Source organism: Triturus cristatus, chromosome 3_2 (assembly GCF_964204655.1).
Source record: "Triturus cristatus chromosome 3_2, aTriCri1.1, whole genome shotgun sequence".
Classification (NCBI taxonomy): domain Eukaryota; kingdom Metazoa; phylum Chordata; class Amphibia; order Caudata; family Salamandridae; genus Triturus; species Triturus cristatus.
In genome coordinates, this window is record NC_140584.1 from 487,304,921 (window position 1) to 487,330,938 (window position 26,018).

At 42.4% G+C, this 26,018-nt stretch overlaps 1 protein-coding gene across 4 annotated transcripts in view; it reads right to left on the reverse strand.

The window, feature by feature from the left end:
* DENND2B (DENN domain containing 2B) overlaps positions 1–26,018 on the reverse strand; it is a 1,065,289-nt gene that overhangs the window by 402,500 nt on the left and 636,771 nt on the right. For all 4 annotated transcript variants that reach the window (XM_085648132.1, XM_085648131.1, XM_085648133.1 and 1 more), the window contains one exon: positions 9,753–9,889. In XM_085648132.1, coding sequence (XP_085504258.1) covers positions 9,753–9,889 — 137 coding nt within the window. The remainder of the gene's footprint in view (positions 1–9,752; positions 9,890–26,018) is intronic.

The window sequence follows — 26,018 nt, forward strand, 5'->3', positions numbered from 1 at the left end:
GGACCACATCCCCTCCCCAAGTCACTGACTGATGCCAAACAGCTATTAGGAGATGCTAAACTTCATTGGCTGAGGCGAGGCAATCAGTGGTCTATAATGAACTAATGCCAGTCAATAGAGGGCTTATTTAGATATTTAGACAGTCAGGGCCTGGTGTTGAGCAGTTATGAGAGGATGCCTGACAGTCATGAAGTAATGCTGGGCTATTCTTGACTGATGCTGGGTAGTCATTGGCTGATTCTAACAGCTGTTTGATGTGTGCTGGGCAGTCATGCACTGATGTTGGCAGTCACAGGCTTATGATGGACAGATACCAGGCAGTCACAGACTTATATAGGGAAGCCAGGGTCTGATGTTTGGCTTAATGAGCTGGTGAAAATATTTATGGTCCAATGCTGACGTCAGATACTGAGCAGTCTTGGGCTCATTCTAGGCGTTCATTTGCTGATGTCAGATAATCGCACCAACTATCAGCTAGCCATTGTCTGTTGTCGAGCTGCTATAGCCATATAGATCGGTAACCGGATAATGCCCTGAAGTCACAGGTTGATACTGTGCAGTCATTGGTTAATGTCAGACAGGCACATCCTAATACCAGGCCGTCATTGGCTGAGGCCGGACATCGGCAGCCTGAGGGAGAGCAATCATTGGTTATTGTCAAGCAGTCACATCCTAGTGCCTGGGCATCACTGGCTGAGGCTGAGCATTCACAGCCTGACGGTGAGTAGTCATTGGATTATTTTTAAAAGTCAGTGGCAGATGCTATTAAGTAATTTGCTATTGTGAACAGTAATGAGCTGGCGAAGCACATTCGTGGTAGAGGTGTTGAAGAGGCAAATATGTTTTTGTGAGAACTTCCCAGTTTCTGCGCATAGTTGGCAACAGACCTTTCATGTGGGGTTTCATGTGCCATTCCGAGATTCACACTCCTTTTAAGTCGTTTTGATGGGGAAAAAAAGATCGCCAACCTCCATCCAGCTTCAAAGAGAAACCGGTGAGCTTGTCAGTTTGCGAGGAATTCGTTTTACAAAAAGGCATAATTCAGAAAACTTTTAAAAGCACAAGTAGGCCAATTATCAGAATCTACGGAAGACTTTGCTCACTCCATAAAAACTGCACATTAACAATTTGTGGTTAATTGCTGGTTTGACATGGATTGATGCAAGAAAGTAGTGCTGAATTTGTGCTGGTGGTTATGGGTGGTGGGCAACACAGATTTTTCAGGACTGGGGGTTATTTTTCATTTTCAGACTTTGACCCAGGAAGGAAGGGAAACAAGCATTGGCCGCGCGGCCGTGAAAGTGACACGGCCGCGCAGCCATCGAAAGTGAAAGTGATCGTGATCGCCGGAGGAAAGACAGATGGCGGCTGCATGCGTACAAGCTCACGTGCACGCAAGCTTTAGGCCACCAAAAGCTTGTGGCAGCACTTCGAAAACCCACCTACTAAATGCCTTGCAGAGCAGCGCATGCGCTGGCTCAGGCGAGACCTGAAAAGGGCTGGGTGTGGTTTTCTCTAGTGCTCATTTTTTAGCACTGTTTCCTTGATATATTCTGTAAACATCATTACATTTTAGAGACTGCTAAAAGGGGAGTTCAAGAAACATCCCAGTATTTCTAGGTCTGCCTCTAAGCAGAAACATTTGTTCACTGTAGCAAAGAACACACACAGGAACTCAACAGAAATCTGTGTGCCACAGAAGAAATAAAGCCTCACTAAAAATGTGTGGAGCACTGGCAACGATGCCCAACATCAACCTTTCATAGATAAATAACACTGGTTTTAAACAATATACCTTGATGTAGAAAGCCCAAAACAGGCATTGTGCTTTCAGAATTGCGTTGTAATGGTATTGCGCGGTAAAATCCGCATTGTTATTGCTGTTTCCCATCTGGGGCAGATATATGCCAGAAGATGGTAAAGGCTCGGTATTCATTACTACTGTGATACGAGGCTTTGTATCGCAGAACGCATTTGGACAAGGAGTCTCCTAATTTCTGCCAGTGGTGGTTCACATTTATGGATCACTGTGACCTAGAAGCTGCATACTGAAGGCAATGGGAGAAGTGACAAGCGTGTCAGGATTCGGGGGTCAGTGGAGACAAGTATACTGGACAAGAAGCCTGGGCAAATGAGCTACTGTGAATAATAATCATGCAAGCACACCTTTCAAGATCTCCAAACAGTGTGCCCTGGAACACTCTACAGTCACTGATTATATATGATTTATCAGGTAAAATATATCCAACTAATCTAGGAGGTCTACTCACAGCAAATTAGCACCGCCAGGCAGATAAGAATAGATGAAAAAACCACCAAGAAAAATTTTAAAATGAAATTTTCAGTTGACATTTTATGGAGCATAATGATTAAAGAGCTGAAACTAAATCGTTACTCGTCCTAATCCTCACATGATACCTATCCCTAATACCTCATCCTACCCAATTCATTCACTCAATCTTTAGCACTTAAAGTAGCCGTAAATCTAACTATGACGCCTACTCTTATGGGCTCTATGCTATTTTTATTTCTTTGTAAATCTAGTTTCCTATTATTTTGGCATGTATTTTTATTGGTGAAAACACATCAAATGTATGTGATTTTTTAGAACAATTTTTGTTTGGCAGACTTTTTTCAAATCACTCAAACATGCAACAGGTTCTCAAAATAGGAACACTCACTTCTTCCTCTTGTAGGCATTAAAAACCCCTCTGACTAGTGCAGCTGAACCTCATCACATGCCAGTGTCGGGAAGTCTAGCATCATTTTCAACAATCAGACTCATAATTATGGGTACAAGTTTATGGAAGGATACCAGAATCAACATGTTCTCTCTCCACACAGAAATTACTAAGCAATCATATTTTGGTGTGGCCCAGTCTGAACCGCAAGCAGGAATGTGGTTTAAACTTCGCTAAGACTGTCGAATCCCCCAAAGCCATAAATCACTCACACACGATTCATTACAAGCAACCTTGTGGGAATGATCAGAAAAGGTCTGCTTGGCACAGTCTTAGTTCTAGAATCCCCATGGACTGGAATTCACGCTGAGCACTTTCCTTTGCAGGCTCCAGGATGCTTTTTGATGGGGCGAAATAATAGAATTGAACTATAGACTAGGCCTGGGCGGTAAATTCCGTTCCGCTCGCGGAATTTGCGGAATTTGGGTAATTTCGCGTTCCGCGGAGAACGCGAAATTGCCCAAAAATCTGCGTTCCGCGACTTCGCGAAATTTTTTGCTTGTTCGCGTTCTCAATATGCGTGTTCGCGAGATATTTCACCCCGAGCACGCAAACAGCGATCGCGAACAGGAAAAAAGTATCGCGAACAAGCAATTCCGCGTGTTCGCGGAATTTCTGCGTGTTCGCGGAGATTTTTTACCGTTTCGCGGAGATTTGCGTAACGCGATTACGCAAATTCCGCCCACCCCTACTATAGACCTAACAATACAAGACCCCTCGGGTGACTTTCCAAACAAGATCTTTTTAGGTTCAAAAAGGCATGAACGTCACAACAATTTGATTAATCTTAGTTCCATCCATTAGATTCTACCTCGACAGGCTAACGTTTTCATAAATAATTTTTCCTATAATGATGTCATGAGTAACTTTCATATAACAATGTGGATAGTCTGACCCCGGGAACCCAAGGTATCAAAAGTCTGTTAGGTGATAGGACCATGGCACTCGGTTGACATCCATTGTTAAAGGTCTGAGCGATCTCAGCCATTTATGAGGTTACAACAGTGAACACTCTTGAACTCGGAGTTTAGGCTCACTTTGGAAATAGATGGTTTTAAGCAGCATCCTGCTTACAAATCAGATTCTAGTGCTAAATTAAATGACCATATTTTGCTAGTATATTAGTGTAAGATACTTCTTGGTCTCTGCAGGAGAAATCCTTAAAGGCAGAACAAAGTGCAAAACATGGGTACCACTTTGAATTTCGCTCAACTACGCAGTGTCTAAGCACTCATTCCACCCTTGTTGACTTAAAGCTGCTTTTTAAAAAAATCTCAGCCTCCTAGAAATTCTTGCTAAGCGACGCAAGATTTTTTTAAATAAAGAAACAGGGTACAAACTTATTATTTTACTGTACAATTTTCAAAATTAATTGGGCTTTTTAGGAAATTGTCTAGAAGAAATAATGAAATGTTCTAATATTTCATGTCTGCGACAGTGCCAAGGAGCCTTTATCCATGCAGCAGTAAATCATGTAAGGACATATGTACTAATTTCTCAGCACTGCTTCCAGGATCACTGGCCCCTAAAGCCTCCCACCGAATAATGGATTTCTTTTGTTCGGCCTATCCTTTGGAAGAGGACCTTCCACCCTCATCATCTGTCTGAACCTCAAAGTTCTAAATCAGTTGGGCTGTTCATCTCACAGTTTACCTATTTATGTAAACAATGTGACCATTGGACAAGGTCTTTCTTCTTATCCTGAACCACAAATGTGACTTCTAAGGTGAATGTCCAATTTAATTGCAAAACTTATCATTTTAAACTAATTAATTAATTAACTTGATTCCTCAAATTGTTAATTCAGTATACTAGAGGCTTCTAACAGTTTCTCTGTAAGGAAAGGTTTGGTCAGCAGCCAGTAAATGTGCGCTTCTATGTCCCTCTCATTCTACTTTGCTTCAGCTACACTCTCTCTCAGCATTAAAGAAAAATGCTTCCAATAGCCACATTGGTTCTGTGGTGTCCCAACTTTACATGTAGATTTGTTTCTTTATTTATGCCGAAACGTGCTCACTTTTGTATGGTTTCCAGCCAAGAATTCCACATTCGACTAGACATTTGCAAATTTTCCACTGTGTAGGAAATTTAACTACAATTCTGAAAACTTCAAACATCTCTTCACAATTCACTGAGTCAGGGGCCACATGACTAGTCTATACTGGCTTCCAAGTTTGCAGTTGATTGTTGAAACATGTCGATCTAATGTGTGGTGTGTTTTTTCTATGAACATTTACATCCATGACAAAACAAAAACAAGGACCAGGAAATAACAAACTAGACGTAAGCATATGCAACAGGAAACAGGTACACTGCAGTTAGGCTTGATTGTAGTAAACACATTCATGTGAGGAAGGAGGAAGTACAGTCTGCATAGCGGAAACGTCCTTCGAAGAGGACTTCCACTTTTATACCAAAAACACAGGGAGTAAATGTTAAATATGGTGCATACAAGTATTACATAGTCTATCTACAAACTTCAAAGAGTGCATACCGTAGAGTTCACACAATACTTTACATGTTGTCCCTCAAATATACGCAGAAAGAGAGGCACTCAAGTCATAATAACGAGTGTGGAACCGATAGGCATTGTTCATTCAGATTATCTTGGCAATGACATTTCTTATACCCTCCCTTAGGGGAGCACGAGTAGGGATGAATGGGGGAAGGATCAGGCTCCAATGTGGCCTGGTAAGTATTCAACACCCAGTTCACAGGTGGAGAGCCTTAACTGCCACCTCTGGAACATGGAGTTTTCATTGAGTCTCAACATTCCATTTAAGGATTTAACAACTAACCATTAGGGGGAAGGGAAACTGGAACATAGAAAAGACACCACAAAGGGCTGTTGTCCTTTCATCGGACTTTATGTAAGACATTCTTTAGCCGTAGATTCAAAAGAAACTCTCACTTCACCTGCTGGAATGTAAAGACAAAATAAGTATATAAAACAGTGATGAGTGGAATGCTTGAATTAATCTCAACCACTGGTAATCACTCGGGGCGAATCCCAATCTACACTGTGCCATTGGAACCGAGCTATACCTGGCTGGAGGGCGAAACCAGTCCTATGTTGCTAGTATTTCAGTTCAGGGAGGACCTGTCCTGGCAGTTCGGGCTGGACTGTTCCGATTAAGAGTAGGGTCAAGACTGATTTGCATATGGCTGGGTCGAAACTGAGGTGACAAGGAGGGCAAAAAACGATGGACTAGGATTCGGCCCGAGTGACTGCCAGTGGCTGAGATTAATTCAAGCATTCCATCCATCACCCTGTTGTTTTTGGATTTGCTGCGGGATGTAGAGACAAGCCTAAGGGCTCTCCTTCTGGCACACCGACTAGAGCTTGACAGAGCTATTCCCTTTCGTCTCCAGAGTCCGTTGACTAACACGGTTCCCATATTGTCTCTCGTTTTCCAGGGGAAAGGATAGACAGTTAGATGTATTGTTGTGTCCATAGGATTCCATGGGAAGTCCTGATCCAATAAAGTCACACAAAATATCACGCCCAGGCATTGCATGGAATCCGATCACCAAATGAAAACAGGAGCAAACAATTGTTGTAAAGAAAATTATGTGATTTTCGTATTGCACGTAATAAGTCTAATGCCTTCAAATTTGCACCTAGTGCACAATTTACGCTTTGGTGAATGTCTGAATGTGGAAATGTGTACTGGAGGGCGTGCCTCAAGTACAAACAGACCCCTCCCCCTCGCTTGGTTTTGCGCTAAAGCACTGTGCTAAATCGTGTTTAGTATCATACAAACAAAGCATTAGTGTCAAGGCTGGTGGATGACATATTCAATGTGCAACACTTTGTAAATTTTGGCTCCAGGCTGCTGTGCGACTCCCACGATGCACTGCTGAATATTTTCTTGCAGTGTTGCCTGATGCTTAGGCCCAAGCTTCTTAGTCTCATACCAGAAATTATATTTTTACCACCTGCCACTCACACACGAGCATGTCAAAGTTCTGGAAAGAGCAAGAAGAGCCAACCTAAACTTGCTTGAATCTGCCAGCATGTGGAATAAGATATTATGACATTGGGATTTCCAGCAAAATAAACCTCTGCCTGTCCGAAGCACAGCAAGGGGTACTGTAAAACACACACGCCCTAGAAGCATTTGACAGCATGCTAACCTTGGCAGGCATGAACACCCTGCCTCTTGGTAAGGGGATACTCATGCATCCTGTTATAAGCCTGCTCAGCAGTGCCAGTTCAAAAATACCAAGTGCAGGCAGGACAGGGAGATGAATAATTGCTCAGCAAATAAACCAAAACATTTAGGGAAACAAAAAGAGCTGCAACAAGCACTTCTTATGGCACAAGCAACACTCAAGTCAACCAAAGCCAAAGCAAACCGCACAGTTTCCAGAGATAACTTCAGTCTGACCTATCCTTTCTTTTAACAAATACACCAATTTTACACTTTTTGAGTTCAGGCCAAAAAGTGCATGAATAAAATAGTGGTTTAGTCCATAAAACACGTATTGATGGCCGCCAAAAGAATCTGTTTCCAATAAAAGCGCCCTATGAGGCCTGAACCAGGACCTCCAGCACGTGAACTGTGAATTATGTATTTCTCTGAGGCCTCAGCCCATTTGCTCCAACGGCAGCCCAACTTTACTGCACTTCCAACCACAAACGGTTCCTAATGCTATCCCCAGATTGCTGACGGATGGAAACAAATACACTCCATACTGTACCAGATGACTCCATGTCACTGGGGACAGCATGTTCTCATCTCCAGGCTTCAAATTAACTGCCTGGTACTTTCATGACTGAATAGTCTTGAGTCACAGGAACTGAACCAATTGGAACAAAGTGGCTTAAAATGGAGAGCGTGGTACTTGAAATGCGGGCCCTGGTGACATGGGATCTTCTGCCAACCCTACTGTTATTCTTGTCTCTGTTAATGCGACTTGGTCCTTTTGTCATTGTCATCAGAGATTATATTTCACGCACTTACCTTAAACATAACAAATTTGATATCACTGCTTTACTACACTGAATAAAGTGAACCTCCCCAACTTTTGTCCAACTTCTAAATGTGGACGGTAGACCTAAGACAACGGCTAAGTAAATCGTTCCATAACTGGGAATAAAGTTATGAAGGACTTCTACCCTCCTCAAGTGAATACGCACCAAGCATTCAAAAGTTTAAGAAACCACTGTGCCACACGGCTGCTCCGGTCATTTGGCTCTAGGACTTGGAATAACCACCCTGCTACAGCCGTTCAATCTTACCCATCAAACATCAGGTTAACTCACTGAAGTTACTGAAGTCGACTCATTCACTTGAAATCCTCCCAGCTGATAGGACACCTTCACACAGTGAATTTGACCCTAGTCTATCACAGAAACCTCAGAACTCCTTGAAAAGACAACCCCATCTACCAATGGCAATATTGGCAATACTAAATCAAATAACATAACAAACATGGAGACGTGAGCAATAAAGCTCAAGTTTCTCACATTAGTATGTTTAAGAAAAGTACATATATCAATTACTAAATATGTTAAAAGTATTATTCCATTTGCGGCACTCTCATTCCTTTAGGTTTTTCACACATTCACGCTCATTCATACTCAAAGTCATTCATGAGCACATTCAGGCTTCTGTGTCCTGAAGATAGCTTTTACTATCTCTGGAATGATGTGAAGGAAAATCACCTAATATGTTTGTGAGCTCACCAAGAAGCCACCACGAAGCTAACTACATACTAACATCCACCACATATTGACATTGTCTGTTTATGACTAGCCTACCCAAACATAGCTATCGCATAAGTTAAAAAAAAAAATGGAATAAGAAGCTTGCTGCATGGAACCACAGTTTTTGAATCTATGCTGTGGAGACTAAATTTTACGTTTGCATTTTACTAAATAACAGTTGGGTTAAAAAAATAAGACGTTTGTGTGAAGTTGATACACACACTTTGTCAAGATCTACTCCTGTTCTATTCTCCAACCAACTTCTCCCACTACATTATTAATGTAACAGACTGGATGAGATCCAAATGCCTGAAACTCCGCTCCGACGGAAGTGCTGATCTTCAGGAACAAGAATTCAGTTTGGGACGCCACTTCAGGCCATCAGAGCTAGGACCCACACCCACACAAACCAACCACGCCAGAAACTTGGGAATCATTCTGGACGACATGCTCACCATGACAGCATAGATCAATGAGGTCAGCTCCTCCTGCGTCAACATTCACTGCATGCTGCGCACGATCTACAAATGGCTACCTCGGAACACCAGACGCACCATCACGCAAGCCCTCATCTCATCAGATTAGACTAAGGCAACGCATTATACGTTGGGATCTTAAACCATCTACTCCACTGACTCAAGACCATCCAGAACGTTGTAGTGAGATTCATCCTTGACCTCCCACGATGGACCCACCTTGCACCACTGACTCCCCATACACAAACGCTGTCAATTCAAATTCCTCACGCATGCATAGTAAGCACTGCACAACACCAGTCCAACAAACCTGAAACCCCCTTCACTTCTACCAACCCACCAGACACCTACGCACAGCCTCTCTCACTCGCACCCTCCCACCCCCGCCATCCGCAAAAGCTAAGCGGGAGGTCTAGCATTCTACATTGCACCCAAGACCTGGACCAAACTCGCTCATGTAAATCAGAGCCTCTGCCTCACTTCTTGAATTCTGCAAGAAGCTGAAGACCTGGCTCTTCAACTAACTCTTCGGGGCTGACACCCAACACCTTTAGTCTAAAGCCGACATGCCTGCTCCAGCGACTGGATGCCCTCATGGGTGATTAGTCACGTTAGACAAATCGACATAGTATAATGTAACAAATGGCAAGTTTAACTTCTGCACAACTCTAAAATAAACAAAAAAATAGAACGGCAAATAATATTCACAAATTTGATTTCTGCTTGGCATAACTTTCTATAGCCAAGCAGTCCTGAAGAGAGTGTCCAACTATACACTACCTACCCACAATAGCAATTTTATGTGTTGCAATTGTTCCTTACCTACAATGTCTTCATATGTGTTCTCCTCTAAAGTGCTCTTGGAACCAGATCGGTGCTGCCTGTCGGTGCCGTTCTCAGTAGGTGAGGGCGGGCTCAATGACTGAACACTCGAAGCATCCTCAAACTCCAGGGACTTTCTGCAAGTCAAGAAAATTGTGCAATATTAAATCCAGATGACATGAGTAATGCTTGTTATATGAATGTCAAGGTGGTTTCACTTTTCAGAAGACAGAAAGAGGGAAGTAAATTATAACACAATTAATGATAATGTATTCAGAGTAATATAGCACAAGAAATACATTTACATTCTTGTATGTCATTTTTAGGTCTGGCCTAGAAACAGCTCCACTTGTCTTGTCAGCCTCATGTTTGCTAAAAACAATCAGTCAATGACAACATTGAAGGTTTGAGCTAAAATAAAACACAGAAATTCATCAGTTTTACACAGCAGCCCTTAGTTACCTATAACGTTCGCACTGACCATGCACTTATTATGACTTCACATATGACATCACTTATGACATGTTCTATGACATCATTATTGACATCACTGGTGACATCTCAAATTACACCATTGATTTCACTGATGACATCATCAAATGAGTGTGCTAGTTTGATTCATAGTTTACATAGTGGCGGTTAGGTACCATATTACTTGTCTACCTAATTTTGTGCAGCCTGAGTGCATCTTCTGCATGTAGGTGTTTACAAAACATGAGGTATTGAACATGTTATAAATGTTAGAAATCTCTGATTTCAAGAGTAACTCTAAGTGCAGGTGACAGTTGACTTGTGTTTATTATGTTCCACACAAGTCTTTTGGTTCTGCAGAAAAGGTTTTCAATAGGGGTATGATTCTACTTAGTCAATACTAACTTTTGTAAGCAGTCTTGAGCTATTTGACAGAATAGTGTCAGCATGACAATTTCTACATAACATAGAAGACTGTGTGCACCAGATACTAACCTATGTACTTTTGCTTTTTTTGCTTGAGAAGATGGGCTATATGTAAAGTTTCACCGCAGTATGAAGGGTGTGGGTAGTATGATGTTTGCACCTTCAGATCTTGGTTTATTTTTAGCAAACAGTGTCTTTTTTGACAACTGTTGCATAGAGTGTACACTGTTCTTAGTGGATACTTTGTAATACTCTATGGTGTACTTCTCATGAAAGTGTCACTGTTTGCAATCAATGTGGTATAGAGTAAACCCTCTCCATAGAGTAAGCACTGTGTACAGTACTCAGTTCTCTACTGATATCAACTTCATTTGTCAATGTAGGTTCATTGAGTTTCAAGGGTTTGATACAGATAAAAGCTGTCCATAGTAGGGCATTTGTTTTGGAACTGACATTCACTATTTTTAGGAACGTGGCTGTCTGTGAGCAGCTGTATACAGATTGAACACTGTACTCAATGACGGTTTCCTATATATCTGAACAATGTGAACAATGCTAGCTGTAAAGTGCATGGCATAGGGTCAATTTTGCACATAATGCATACTTTCTACACCTAAGGGAGTTGTAGCTGTGATGGTAGTAATGATGGCGGATATTCTCCTGCGCTATTTTGTACTTGCTGTCAGGCCTCTAATGCCATTATAATATATGGAGCAATTTGTGGGAATATGAAGCTTGGATGATGTACTCAGTGTTGTCATCAATGATGTAATTTGAGACGTCATCAGTGATGTCATAAATTATGTCATGCTTTCGCGGGTGCAAAATATAGTTATTGCTGCTAACTATAACTGGTGAATTTCTGAGTTTGTTAAAATTCAAAACGTTAATGTTTTCATTGTGAAATTCACCTAGCTATAACGTTACATTAACCTTTGTTTTTTCAGTGAATTTCTAGTTTTTTTAACGTAAAGAAGTACTTAATAAATGCAATTCCCCGCAGCCACACCTTGCAGCCAGCTTCCACGTGCAGTCAAGCCCAAGCTGCGCACAACCTTTGGCCATAGTGCCAGGCCCTGGGGAACCCATCCCCCCGGGTCCTTTTTTTGCTAAAAGGGAGAGGGACCATGCGCTTCTCTCCCGAGTCGTTCTTGGCCTCGGGGGCCCTATCACTAACATCAGGACAGGCTGCCATTTTCCAAAACTGCTAATTTTGCTGAGTTAGGGATTTCTTTTTAAAGTAAGGTGAAGTTATTCAGTCTTTGGCAGGCAGCATGCATAGTAGGTCCTAAGTGCAACTGCTGGGACACGTGGGTGGTATGATGTAGGTCTTGGTGGCAGGCCAGACCCTGCATTCCTCCTATGCCATGTATTGCCAACGACCATGTTCTGCAAGGTCAGGATACATGGGCAGTCAGGCAGCCAAAGCCCAGGTCGAATACCATCCCTACTCTGCACGGGCAAATGGCTGTGTGCAGTGCAGTTTTTACCCTTGAGAAGCGGCCCTGCTCCCAACCGCTAATGTTCCTTACTGAAAAAAAGCTCAATTAAAATTAAGTTGTAGTTGAGATAGCACAAACTCTTTCACATTCACACAGGAAACATGTTTTAGAAATTAACTAAAAAACACAGTTAAAGTGGTGTTATGCTTCCAAAGTCTCAAAAGAACACATTCAAGTCTGCACATGGCCAACTGACATACTAGAGAAACAGCCCATCATGATCCAATAGCACTCTACGCATTTTCTTTTTTTAAATAAATGCACAGCACAGTTATACCTTTTTATGCTTGTAGTTACTTATTTCTTGTTCAAAAAAAGGAAGGCTCATTCAAAAAGATTAATTTGGTTGTTCACTTTAGTACACAACCAAATGTATCTTTTGTACTTCTGTCACGAGTTTATAGAGGGGTTCAAGGCAGGCATACATCGATTTATGAATGAAAAACTTTCTGCCACGAGTGAAGAGAAATCTGCATTTGTAGACCCACATGGGTTGAAAGGGGTGAAAGAAATGCATGGTCTGCCTTGGAAGTTTGGGCCTGCTCACTAACTTGCATGTTTATGAGTATCCCCAACTCCTCTCCATCGCATTTCCAGCCTGATTTACTCCAACACAGGTCTAGCCTAACCTCCCTTCCAGGGTTGGAAGGGAAACAGATCACCCCCTCATTTGTTTGAGGAGCAACAGAAGGGCTTTCTACATCGGCAGAAATGTTTTCCCCATAGAGAAATAAGCAAAAAGTGTGTTTGCCCAGAGTGCTCCTATCCCCTTATGTAGAGTTTTCTGCAATAGAGAATTACAGGTAAGGGAAAATAGGACCCCATGTGACTCATCACATGACACTCCCAGAAGTAAGCCTGGAAACACGTTACTGGAACAGCTTTTAACAAGGTACTTCTGGGAATGTTCGTGAATCCCAGAAAGTAGCAAACCTGCATCCACACATGGCCTTAAATCTGTGTGTGGATTTACTTCTTTTTTTTAAATCAGGCCCTTAGTTTTTAAAAATTTCATATTTTGCCATTGAAAAACACTTCTGTAAGAGTTGCTTTGCTCTGACAGAGTAGATTTGCTGATGTATGCCAGTGCACCCTCACAAAGATGGCTTTTACTTGCTATGGAGGGAAGGCCGAGGAATGGCATTCTCCATATTAAAAAGTAGAGTGCAAAGACTTGATTTGTTTAATCACATAATTTCATTCAATATTATATGAATAAAATTACCAGGGCCAAAAACACTTTCATATCACGTTTTCTAGCTTGCACTATTAAACTTTTCTTACCATTTGTTGGCTTCATAGTCTTCAGTGCTGCCTCCTAATTGGCCAGCGCATGCCAAAGGTCTCTTGCGCTTCTTCCTGTGGCGCATGGACCAAGCACAGATTGTTTCAACTTAATTGGTGCCCTAGACATGATTGAGGTACTATTTCTTCTTTCTTCCCACTCCCCCTCGTGCGTGGTGCTTTTTTTCTCAGCCCAACCATCCCTTGTCCTTGTTTCTGCCCCCGTCTGCTGCTCCCTCTCTCCTGCCCTGCACCTCACTCATTTTGCTTTCTGCATACCCCCTTTGTCCTACTGTCCGTTTTTGCAGCTCCCTCCCCCGAACCTCCCTTGTGTTCCTTTTCCACTCTCCAGTTTTTGATGCTCCCAGCCTCCTCCACTGCACCTTACACGTGTTGCTCCACCACCTGCCGACTAATCCTCCTAACGCCCTAAGTGCCCATTCGTGGGTCCCCCTCTTTTGGTTTTAGAGTTCAAGATAAGGCCTATAGGTGCAGCTTGTGTTCGCTTGTGTGGTCTCACCCAGTTCATAAGAGCAGCGCTGGGATGTATTTGGCCTCGCCTTGGAAGCAGATTTACACTAATCGCATTAAGCTTCTGGGTGGCACATAGAAGCCTTCCAAGGAGCTGCGCAGCAGCCGGCCACTCAGAGTTGAAGCAGGAGTGAAGGCTTCTGTGGGTGTCCATCTTCCAAGCAGCTGGTTGTAGATTGCGGCTCACTCCAGCTCACTAGTGGTTACTAAGTTAATGGCACGCCTCACTCTGACAATCCGGTGTGTACTTGACGCATGGCACGGCTCACTCCGACAGTCTGGCTTGGTGCTTCATCTTGAAGGTGACTGGCACACACCCACAGGTGATGGTTCTTTGGCGCTATGGATGTCAGGCGCTATCTTTGGCACACAGTGCCTCGAGGCGGTGACCTTGATTCTTCACAAGGCACTCCAGGGATATCTCTCTGGCCATTTGGTCTTCCAGATTTGTATTGACCCAACAACACACTAGGGCAGTGCTGCGGTCACACAGTCCACTTGTGGGGCACAAGGGCCAACAGCAGGCACTTATCCTGGGCTCGATCGGGCCTACCACTCAGCTCCTGGTGCCTTAATAGCTACGAAATAAGAGACCAAGATTGCATTGCCAGGTCTGGCAGTCCATGCGTCCTTTGGTGCCCTTGCTCAGTATGGATGGACCCTACGCCAGAGTCAATTAGAGCAGTTCCTTCCATGATCAGCTACTCCTGCAGGGTTGGTGTTTCCTTCCCTTGCTCACAGGCAGGATGTCTTGGCACCCAGGACTGTCCAGGAAGTCCTCTTTCAGAACCAACTCCAGACAATGTTTCCTCACCTCTTGGGTGTGGTCTGTAGGGCAACACCAGCCCTTCGCTGCTTAATAGTCCTGGCGTGCTCTGCGAAGTACACCTTCATCAGTAGAAAAAACCACAAGAGCAAACATCGATGGGTCTTGGGCTTCCATCTTTCGCAGGCGGAGGATGTGTATTCCATGGCTTCTTCCTTGGAACCGTTTTGGGTCGTTTCCCCTTTCAGGTGTGCTCACCAGGCCAACTTCCAGATGTGGACTTTGACAGCAATTTTGCTCTGCTCATCAGAACCATCTCCAGGTGGACTGCCGCTACAGGAGTACAAAGAGTTTTGAGCAGGCTGCACCTCCTATTTATGACCTCTCCTCACAGCGATAAGGATGATAGGACAAGAATATATGCCCTTCAAAGGACTCCTCTCCATAATGACAGATACTTGCAGGCCTCACCCTGCACCCCCAGCCATATACTTAACAGCAGCTGCAGTCAGAGTCATTTGCAGCCCAGTGTTTCAGGAAGGGCCCTGGAATGTCTAAAGAAAGCCCATCTCCTCTTTCCTCACTATAGAGTCTGCTGTTCCCCCCTCCCATCTAGGAGATGCCAGCAACACACGTGCGGTCCGGAAAAAGCAACCTTTCCTCCAAAATGTACTCTGGTCAATGCAGTGAGCTTCCAAAATGGAACCTATATTGATGTAAAGCCCCTATGGCTTAACTCCATTTTAAGAAGACCCACCTCCATCTTAGGGAAAGGGTATCGCCATTTTCTCAATTTCAGGTAATGGGAGTCGCCATTTTTCACAAATTATGCAGAATCATTCTCATGTCTGCCACTGACACAGTGTAGTCTGAATTAACATCCATTTACCTTAGATGTTCACAAGGATACATCTGGGAGGCACACCTTGATGCACATTTTCTATGTCAGAAATCCCTAAACTTATGACAGAAATTCCAATCTCTGATTTAATATATCAGGACTGCCCCCTTGATCAATAGTTAGGAGAGGACCTTTTCCCAGATTATCGCACAAGATACTGCTGGAGAGATGGTCTTCACTGCTGCCAGCACACAAAGAAGCTGCTACATTGTACTCGATGCAGATGCCGAGCGGAACCCCACAGAAAGGACGCTGCCACGGCCTGTGCTTTCCTTTCTCAGGGAACAATGCCTCCACTCCTCTATGATAATCACCGCTTTTGCTGTCAACAAGGTATGCAGTGCCTTTCCATGCTCTCTTAGCATAGCGCACAGAAGTAGGTTTTAGGGTGTTAGATTCTACATGACACTCTATGTTAGAAATGTTCATTTTATTCTCGTTATTCACAACTTGCCTATTTTCTTTTTTTAGGATATTCTGTATGGTTGTTTTAGATATACTGAGAAACAAGTTTGCCCTGTTGCAATAAATGCTTTTAGTTAAAAGTGTCTCTTCTTAGCACCATTGGTTTGTGATATTGTAAACAGTGAAACAGAGCAGTTTCCGATAGCACGGTGCGCCAGATCCCAGTTTAGGGATGGTTAGTAACCCAAAAGCAATAATTCCACTTCAACAATGTATTGCATGAGGTTCTGCAAGGCTAGAATAACCTGCCTTTCACATTCAGAGTTGGTGCCTTAAACCAAAGTTTATCACCAGTGGGTGAGAAAGCAAACCTTGTAGCACTGTAACAGAGTCGTATTTTACACAAAAATACTACTTGTGCATGCCACACTATCAATCCTAGCACACACACATGTACAAAACATAGGATGTTGTTGTTGAGGATTCTGGGTTCATCATGAGCAGTGGACTTTAGATGAATTATCTTGTAAGGGCACATTCAGGTCGCAAAGTAAAAAGGCATTTCACTATAATTCACCATCTGTGGTATGCTGCCACCACCTTACTCCATGCATGAAACTCGTGATGGGGATAGTAGTCCTATATCACTTTTCAGGGTGTGTTTGATGCGCCCTTCCTGGTTAATGACAAGGCCTAGAACTTATTGTCGTCAAAGACCGAACCTAGGGACAACGTGCGAATATAGGCTAAGCATGCCACATGATTAAAAATCAAGAATCACTGGTGTATGCAGTTCTGGAACGCAAGGCAAGGACATCACCATACATAATGAAGGGGGCATTCCTGTCCCAACAACTGGGCAACACTTGCACTCCCAACGCAGCAGTGAAGCAAAGGTTTAAAATAATACTTGGATTCAAAGGACAAGTTGTATACATGTACTTTGAAAAGTAAAAGCCAGGCCATTAGTTCCTCCATTAATAAGAGAGAAAAAATTAAAGATACTTTTAGGCTATACTTCTTTAAACATGCTATGCACCCACTTGTAACCTTCATTTGCTTGTCACATTTATTAAACAGCAAGAATACTTGCAGATCTACTTTAACTGTTCCAGAAATAGTTATATATGATGAATTCAATATTGTATATGTATTAAAATCATTTGGCAACATATTACCTGAATGTGTGATAAGTTATTGTTATGCTATCATTGGTATTTTTGAATCTATATAATTCTTGTTTATTTATATATGTTTTCTTTAACCAGAAATAAAGACTCTTTTTAGTCACAGTAATTGGTAGCCCAATATGTTATGAAAGAACCAGTCCTGTTGTGAAGCTACTGTCTACATTCATTCGGGGCAGTGAGAAATAGCCACAATGTAGGCTCTTCTGGACAACAAGGGAAACAGTGTGGCAGTTCAGACCAATGCTCTGAATGTTTACAGTATTGCAATTTAGGAATCCTCTGTCTTGGATCCTGTAGAGATAACCACACATTTTATGAAAATAAATCCAAGTTGCAATTGCAACCTAGTACACATTATAATAATAATATACCCGAACAAACGAGAGTTCAGCCCAGAGTAATGCTGACAAGTTGATCTAGTTCAAATAACTCACACCGTCCATAGCGGATCTAATATCAGTAAAGAACAACCGGAAGGTCGTAGAAGCCAAGATTCTACCCAAGTGCTCAGGATGAGATTCCTGGCACCATTGCTGCAGAGAGCAGTAGACCAGCCCACATAACAGTGATCTCTCTTCAATATCTACCAGCGTGAACAAATATCTTCACCTCTTCCTCATTTCCTTGGGATAAAGCTAAAAATTTACCAGTTTGCGGATTAAACCCCGCATGCAAGACATTGAGAAAAGGTTGGACGCCACGTTCATTCTCTAGAGAACCAGATTAGAGGAAGAGGATCACGCAGCATTCCTGGCAGCCACCTTTATAAGTGAGGAAAAACACCTTCACCTGGATCAGTTAAAACAGCCAAGATGCTTCTTTTACTAGCTGGACAGTGATAGTAAAAGGAGATGGAAATTGATTGATCTTTATCCCCGTGTGTATCTTTCAAACTACAAAAAGAGAGCGCATGATGTCACGTTGTAGTTTCACGCATGGACGTGTTCTCCCGTAGCTCGATCACTCTCTATGCTTTTTCGCGTCTTGCTCATGACGCTTTAGAATTGCGCCGGAAGTCCACTGAGTTTCATTAGGCGTCCTTGAGTATTTAAACGAAGATGCTTGTTCACTCGTTGCCTCCTTCCCTGACTCGGCAATATGAAGAGGTAACGACGGACAGGTTAGTTGATGTGGGACGACCCTCCCTTGAAACTTGTTGGCATCCTTACGCTGCCATTTGTAATCTAATGCAGCGCATTAGAATGCTTTTTCTATTAATTTCTGCCGAGTCTCTTTCTCGCTTAACGCCCTCCTTGGGGCATTGTGCATGCCGTATACGAACTCTCTACAGTGCCTTTTTACAGCGTTGTTGACTCCTTGTTTTGTTGCCTTGATACACGATGCATACTTTGGCTTGTACTGCTGGCACGTTTCACTTAAACTTTCCAGACCGACAACGAGTGTTTTCTTTTTTTAGAGTTTTAGATATATGATAATATGCACTTACTACAGGCATACTTGATCCATCCTTGATGCTAGGCGAACTAGTACTTGGGACATTGTCGTCAGCACATTTTGGGTTTGTGTGATCCATGCCTCGCTTTTTTCCTTTCCACTGCAGAGCGGGGCCTCATTTAACCTGAGAAAGGTTCCAGGGAGGTGAGGTTGAATCCTTGATCACGCAGGGTAAGCAACATTTGCTGTTTCAGTAGACATACGAATGTTTCTGTATCGCACAGTTTTTTAAGCACAGAGTATGATAAAATGATTTATATATCTTTGTAGGTGATGATTGCATCCAGTGATTGAATGTTTCGCATCAAAGCGAGGTTGTATTGTTCTTATTAACTCTTTTGCTCTCACCTAAATTGCTCTCAATGAATAGAGTTTTTTTACATGCAGTAGCTAGAATATTATAGGTCCTGAAGAAAGCCGTGGGAAATTCCCAGTTAGGCTGAAACATGTCGACCCATTGTTAGCAGTCACTAAGATTACTGCTATGATTTAATAGCAGTTATTTGTGATCACTGCATTATTTGTTAATTTTTACTAGGTGTGAGGACTGAGGAGGGTTATATTTTCTAGAGCGACTAGTCTCTCCACACAATCTTTTTAATGTCCTTTTCTTTTTGTTGCACTGCATCACATTAGATTCCTTCACTACTTAGTAGACGTTTTTGCTGTTGTTGTCTGTCCGATTTTGGTAAGGCATTTCTTATGAGCATCAGAGCTTGCCACAGAAGCAATCCCTATGGTCAAGAGATTGACCTTCTGTTTGTGGCGGATGACCAAATGATAGCATTGATCATCAGAGCTTGATACCTTAGCTCTATCGCATACAACAATTTGATGGTAATCCTTGCTCTGCTCTGAATGCCAGGGTGTTATTACAACTATCTTTCTATTTCTGTGTATATCTCCCTATGTGCTTTTGTGATTGACCCCCAGTTCTCTTGTGTATGTAGAATTAGTTAATAATAGGGGATTAGGACTTGGGCAGGTCATTAAATATAGTTTCTCTTAGACCCTGTTCTCCCACCGGTTTGTTGATGATTTATGGTGTAGGCATCCAGAATGCAATGGTAACATCGGGCCTCCTGTTTTCAGGAATATTATTACCCCATTCAGGATTCACACAGCCCTCTAAATGGAGCTTTTGGTTGAACAATAATGTAAAAAAGTACATATAGCATTTGGTAGTATTATCTGCACTTTTTAGAATGGTGTTTGAGAGGTCACTTCACTCATTCATGTTTACAATTAGTATAAAACCGAATAACCCTTTGCCAACACTATTTTTGGAGACTCAGAGTAAATGGTAAGGTTGGTGGGGGCGTGGGCAGTGACTGCGAAGCCATTACTTTAAAGCAGGCCTGCGGCACGCTGTCATGACGGTGACAGGGGCTGTGCCTACTCTGGCGGTGATGGTGGCTGCGTGTATTCTGGCGGTGACGGGGGCTGTGGGTTTTCTAGCGGTGACGGAGGACATACATTGTAGCGCGGGCTGAGGCATGTAATGATCCCTGCTGCCCATTGGGTGTCACTCGTGATATTGCATGTACAGCGCAGATGCAATAGGAAGATGGATGCCCTCATAAGTGAAGAGCGGAATGCTGCGGGCCATGATGAAATAGGGACCGTGAATCATTCTGGGAGCGGATCAGCAGAATTCCCATTGCACGCAGCGGTTCTATTGCATCTTGATGCATGTTACAGGGTGAGTCATGGAGAAAAGGTCAAGCTTCAGCAGAGACGGAGCTACACACAAGTATAAGACATCTCTACACATGAAAAGCGTTTTAAGAGACAGAGAAAAGAAGAGAACCATTGCAAGATATGACACTTTCACGCCATCACGCGTGACAGCTGTCACATTAAAGACACATGACCTGAGGGTGACGGTCCAGTGACATCAGAACACGCAAATAGGCTCTCGCGGTCTATTCCATCATTTTCAAACGCACCTATTTTCATCAAGGCCCCAAGGTAGCCTGACGTTGGAACTATATAAATAAAATGCTGACTGTATTACTTCTTTTCACTTCAGTAAAAACCAATAAGACGGGGCTGGTAGACTTACAGAATAGTACAGATGAGTTGGGATTTCAGCCTAACCACAATCAATACCTAATAACATCTAGGAAAGTCCTAATGGATTTTACTGTCCATAGGTCAAGGAGGTCAGCCAGTTCCAATTAACACAACAAACAGTAATTAATACCTTCAGTACTCCCCTTGTATGGCATTCTTTCAAGCGCAGAATCTGTTGATTATAACAGCAGGTTTCCAATCCACTGGAGTGTAATTCATTTACACTATCTTTGAACAAGCAGAGGCTAAGCCAATAAGTCTGGTTTTGAATTTTGAGCCAAAATTAAAATATTTCAAAAATGTGTTTTACTGGGAAAAATAAAACGAAACGAGATTACTTTATCAATATAATGTTTCAATGGGAGAAACATTTAGGGGCAGATGTACTAAGTATTGATTCCTAAAAAGTGGTTGGAAGTTGTGCATCGACTTTTTATAAATCGATTCTGATTTTCCAAATCGTCATGTTTATTATTAGCTCTGTTAGAATTGGGTTGTTTGCTAACTAGCATATGAGCCCAAATCAGGCAGCGATCACAATCCTAGTGAGCAAAACCCTAAATTAAACTGTGCTCACTCTCTGGTAGCTTGGCACAGAGCAGGCAGGCTCAACTTAAAGGCAATGTGTAAAGTATTTGTGCAACAGTTCAGTAAAATAGTGAATACACTACACAAAAAGATTCCACTCCAGGTTAGAACAAGCATTGGCATAGCCAATAGGTCTAGCCTTTGGGACCTTATAAGTGTTTAGTTATGCAGCACAATTTCCTTGGTGCAACAGTGTTTTGTTGCAAAAGGGGCACGCTGCGCTTATCTTTAAACTTCTAAAGCACGGTGTTGCGCCATTGCTTTAAAATTGAATAAATAGAAAAACAAAGGCAAACGGCCGCCACATTTCTTTTCCAATTGCAAAGCCAATAGCTCTACGTTTAACTAATGCGAGACCTATTGCATTGCAAATGCTTGTTTTACTTGCAGCTATGCTGCACTGAAGTCAACGCTGCTGTGTAATCTATACTATAACATACCTGTAGATCTATAGTCTGTGGACTGCTAGCACGCTCCTGACCTTAGCTTGCAGCTCCCAGTTCAAAACGGGAAAGCATTTATTTACAAGTTAATCAACTTGAAAGAAAGCAAGCAACAAAGGTGACCTGCACACTTAACTTGTGGGCCACCTCCATTTGTAAATACATTTTGCCAAACACGTGTTAAATGAAAAGGTCTCTGCAAAAATGTATTTCAATCACATGCAGAATTATTTTATCTTAGTAGTACTAGTACAACAGACTAAATCAGTGCAAGGTTTTTTTTGGTAAGTAATAGTTTTCAAACATGATTTTAGAAACGTTCATGCTTCAACCCATCCTGACAATAGCAAACTTCATGCCCCACATATGAAAGTCAAATGTTTTGTGCAGCTGAAAAATGAGTTAGATAGATATTTATAACATAAACATTTTAAAAAATGGCACAAGCAGGTTCCATGGAGAAAGTATGCTGCATTTCTCTTTCCTGTAAACGCTCTCACTTTGAAGTCAGCCGAAGGCAAAATAAACACCAGGTCCCCTCGAAGACACAGCTTGACATTTGACCTTGGTCTTTGAGTGCCCAGCAAATGTGACAGGATAAGAACCAGATTTAAAGACCTCTTAATTACAGAAAACTAGTTTGTGGAAGAATACTGTTAAAACGGCTTTGGCATGGGGAGGTACAAACTCAAGCTGTGGAGCCTAAAGCAAATAAATCCAGTGATTGAAAAGCCAGAAAACGTGAGTTAAAAGCCACAAAGCCAATGGGAAGCAATGGGCAGAATGTATTTCCAGGTCAACTTTCTGAAACTCCCCATGATGTCTTTCGCATACCACACAGCAGGGCTGTCTAGTAGTCTGCGACCTAAAAAGAAGCTCATGTTCCTTCCTGAAGTGCTCCTAGAATTTAAAATGCAACTCCTCTTGAGATCCCCACAACCCCCTTTTTTGGTGTCTGCGGTTCATAAATAAATGATGTAGGCCTGCAAAACAAATATACTATATAAAGTCTGTAAAAGATCGATTATTGGATTCTTCAGAATAGAAATGTGTTTGTCAGCCACTGTATTTGTTTAAAGCACCAGTATTTAATGCATTATGAAGCTCTAATCATGGTTTATGGTTTGGCTGATAAGGTTTTCAGTAACACCTAAAACTCTGATACTATATTCTTTCTAAATAGGAGAGATTTGCTCCAGTGCAGGTGTATATTATTATAAACCACATGGTTGTATTCATTTACACAACGCAAGAACAGTCCTAACTTTCCTGGTGATAAAAATAGCACTGTTAGCTGAAGTAGGACTAGGCAGGAATAATAGGAAAAGAGAACCATTTTTTAGTTTGTCTAAACGTTAGGTTGTTTTCCCATGCTCCGATATCCAGAGGGGCCGAACTCCAGAGCCTAGGTGCTATACAGCAGAAAGACTGACCACCTAAACGACTTTTGTTGACAACACCCAGTGGTGGACTACTTAATGTACTGTATTTCTAACTTAGCGAAATTATCCTAGGCATAGAAAAATGACCCATTGAGGGTAGATACTCATTCTAGAGGGCACATCGATTTCTGAAGTATACAGGTTTCAATGACCACAAAAAAACGTTATGAAATGACAGTGGCACATCTTTTGCTAAGGCGGAGGAGTGTTGCCCAACTGAGCAGGTCGAAAAAGGAAACAATTAAATAAAATTAGCTCATTGTTATTATCATTTTATTTTTCCCCTTGCTCAGATGGGTAGGGACGGGGCTGCTTTGCTCACAGAGCAGGGCAGGGGAGGAGTGGTTTGCCCACTCCCAAGTGCGCATGAGGCTTTGGCCGGACGTCTCGGGCCAGCCAAACCGTCATGCGCACTTTGCATGTTCTCCATGCAGGCTACATTACAGCCTGCATGGAGAACATGCCCAGCCTCCCATTCTTAGGCTCAATGCCAAACCATGGTTCTCAGACCAATTGCACCTTTATGTTTTGCTATTGGGAGGCTGGGAGCCGGGTGCATCCTGCTTCCTGCCCTGGAAGCAGAGAAGAGGACGGAGAGGAGGAGGCGGCGGCGACAGCGGGCGGCAGACAGCTAAGTGTGTATTTTAATTTTTTTATTCCCTCCTCCCCCCACGACCTGCCCCCCCACCAACTTCAAATACCAGCTGCCACTGTGAAATGATTTATTTCACAAATGTTCTTATATTTCTGACATGCCGTCTGAGCCTGTCAAGGGCTTTTATTCTCGCTTTATTTCATCGTTTGTAGTATTGTTCAATCCTATCCCCTAACTACCACACAATTTAATAATTTATCACTCAAAAAGATTTTTCATTGCTCATTTAAAAACATTTCTGATCAACAAATCACACTACCGAAATGTTGCACAGTTATTGTGAAATAGCAATGTAAAATGCGTTGCAATAAATAGTTTTCTACATTATATAATCATTATTTTTTTTTTTTTAAATCAATCACAAAGATACCTGCCACCAGTGCTGTTGACCACATACATAGCTAGTTGGTTCATCTGGAGTAAAGGGTAAATTGGGGATAGTGGTGGAATAGTCACTATGGTAAGTAATTTCTACTGGCAGAAATATCCAGTTTCCTGCCGTCTCACTCATGCTAGAGTATTATAAAGCATCTTAAAGTATAAGGCAGTGATTCCCAAACTGGGGTCCGAGGACCCCCAGGGGTCCGTGGCACATTCCCAGGGGGTCCGCCGGCAGCAGTTTTAAAAGCACTGCAAAGTTCCTTGTAAAATTAGCAGTTTTCGAGCAACTATAAAAGTGTCAAGAAAATGCCAGTGATTAATGTACCTGCTGGTGAAAGATGAGAGTTTTGTCTAATGGCAGCTTTGACTTATCTAATGTGACACAGAGGGTTAATATGCCTACTGCAAAGAACGTGTACAATGCATTTTAAAAAACAGTATTTTATGTGCATAGGTCAGTGGGCTACTGATTTTGTCACAGAGATTCTTTTGTCACTGTGCAATTCATAAGGGACAATCGTAATCTAGCACAGTGCCCTATAAACTGTCAAAGAGCTGCCTGCAAACTGCATGGTAAAAGTTAGCAACATATGTTTATTCCCAGTCTATCATTATCCTGATGCTGCTATGTTCCCACTTCCTGCACATGAACAATTTTGTAATGCCTTTTTGTCACTCCTATGTGTGCTGCCTAGTGTAGCACACATGGAAGTTACAAAACGTCATTTTTATTAAAGATTGTTTATGTGCAGGAAGGGTCACCATCCTGAACATAAACAATCAAAGGTGGTTTGCTAAAAAGCAAAAACGAGGAGAAATAAGGCATTTCTCCTCATTTCGCCAAGTTAAGACCAGGTTTTTCATGGTCTTAATTCTGGTGCTGTCTCCTATTTAAGCTGACCTTGTAAATTGAGGGCAGCTTCAAAATCAATGGGTGTTGGAGTGAAACGCCCACTGCAACTCCCACTGCCCACCTTTTTCACACTAAGCATTGCGTGAAAGGGGTCTTTATTTACAAGGCAGCGTTAAGCCACAATAAGTGGCTTAACACTGCCTTGTAAATAAGGCAAAGCCCCTATTGCCACAGGAACATTTTTAAATATGCCCCTAAAATCTTTAGTAATTTGAGTATTTGTTTTGTGTGCACACGTTTGTTTATTTTTTTCGAAGTACTGTTTTCATGTTTTAAATTTAAATCCTACAAATTGCTTGGGGGTCCCCGGCTTCCAGTGGTGACTCAATGGGGTCCTCAGGAGTCACAAGTTTGGGAACCACTGGTATAAGGAGTTTGACAGGAGGTATAAACAGGGAAGCCTACCCTATGAAATATCAAGAGGAATAGTTCCAATGAGAGAGAGGCAACTGGACTAAGTACAGACAATTATCTCCCAAGGTTAAGTGACATTTTGCCACCTTTCAATTGGCAGTGGGCCATATTTGATGTTTTCATGGGCAAACTGGTGCCCCATAGTTGTTGACAACATAGGTGAGTGCTTAAATCAGTCTTATTGTAACCCCCCCCCCCCCCACTCTCCCCAGAATTGACTACGAATACTCCCTGCTAAGCGAGAACCTAGAGGTTGCTGAGACAATATGAAGGATGTGGTTATCAAAGGAGAACCTAATTTATCCGAGAATGGCCTGATTGGGACAACAAATAAGCTTTGGTACTGGCTGATGGCTTCTTTAAGTCTCCATGCCCCCAGCTTCAGGGGCTTGCAATACCAGGCTCCAGAGCTGTAAAGCACAG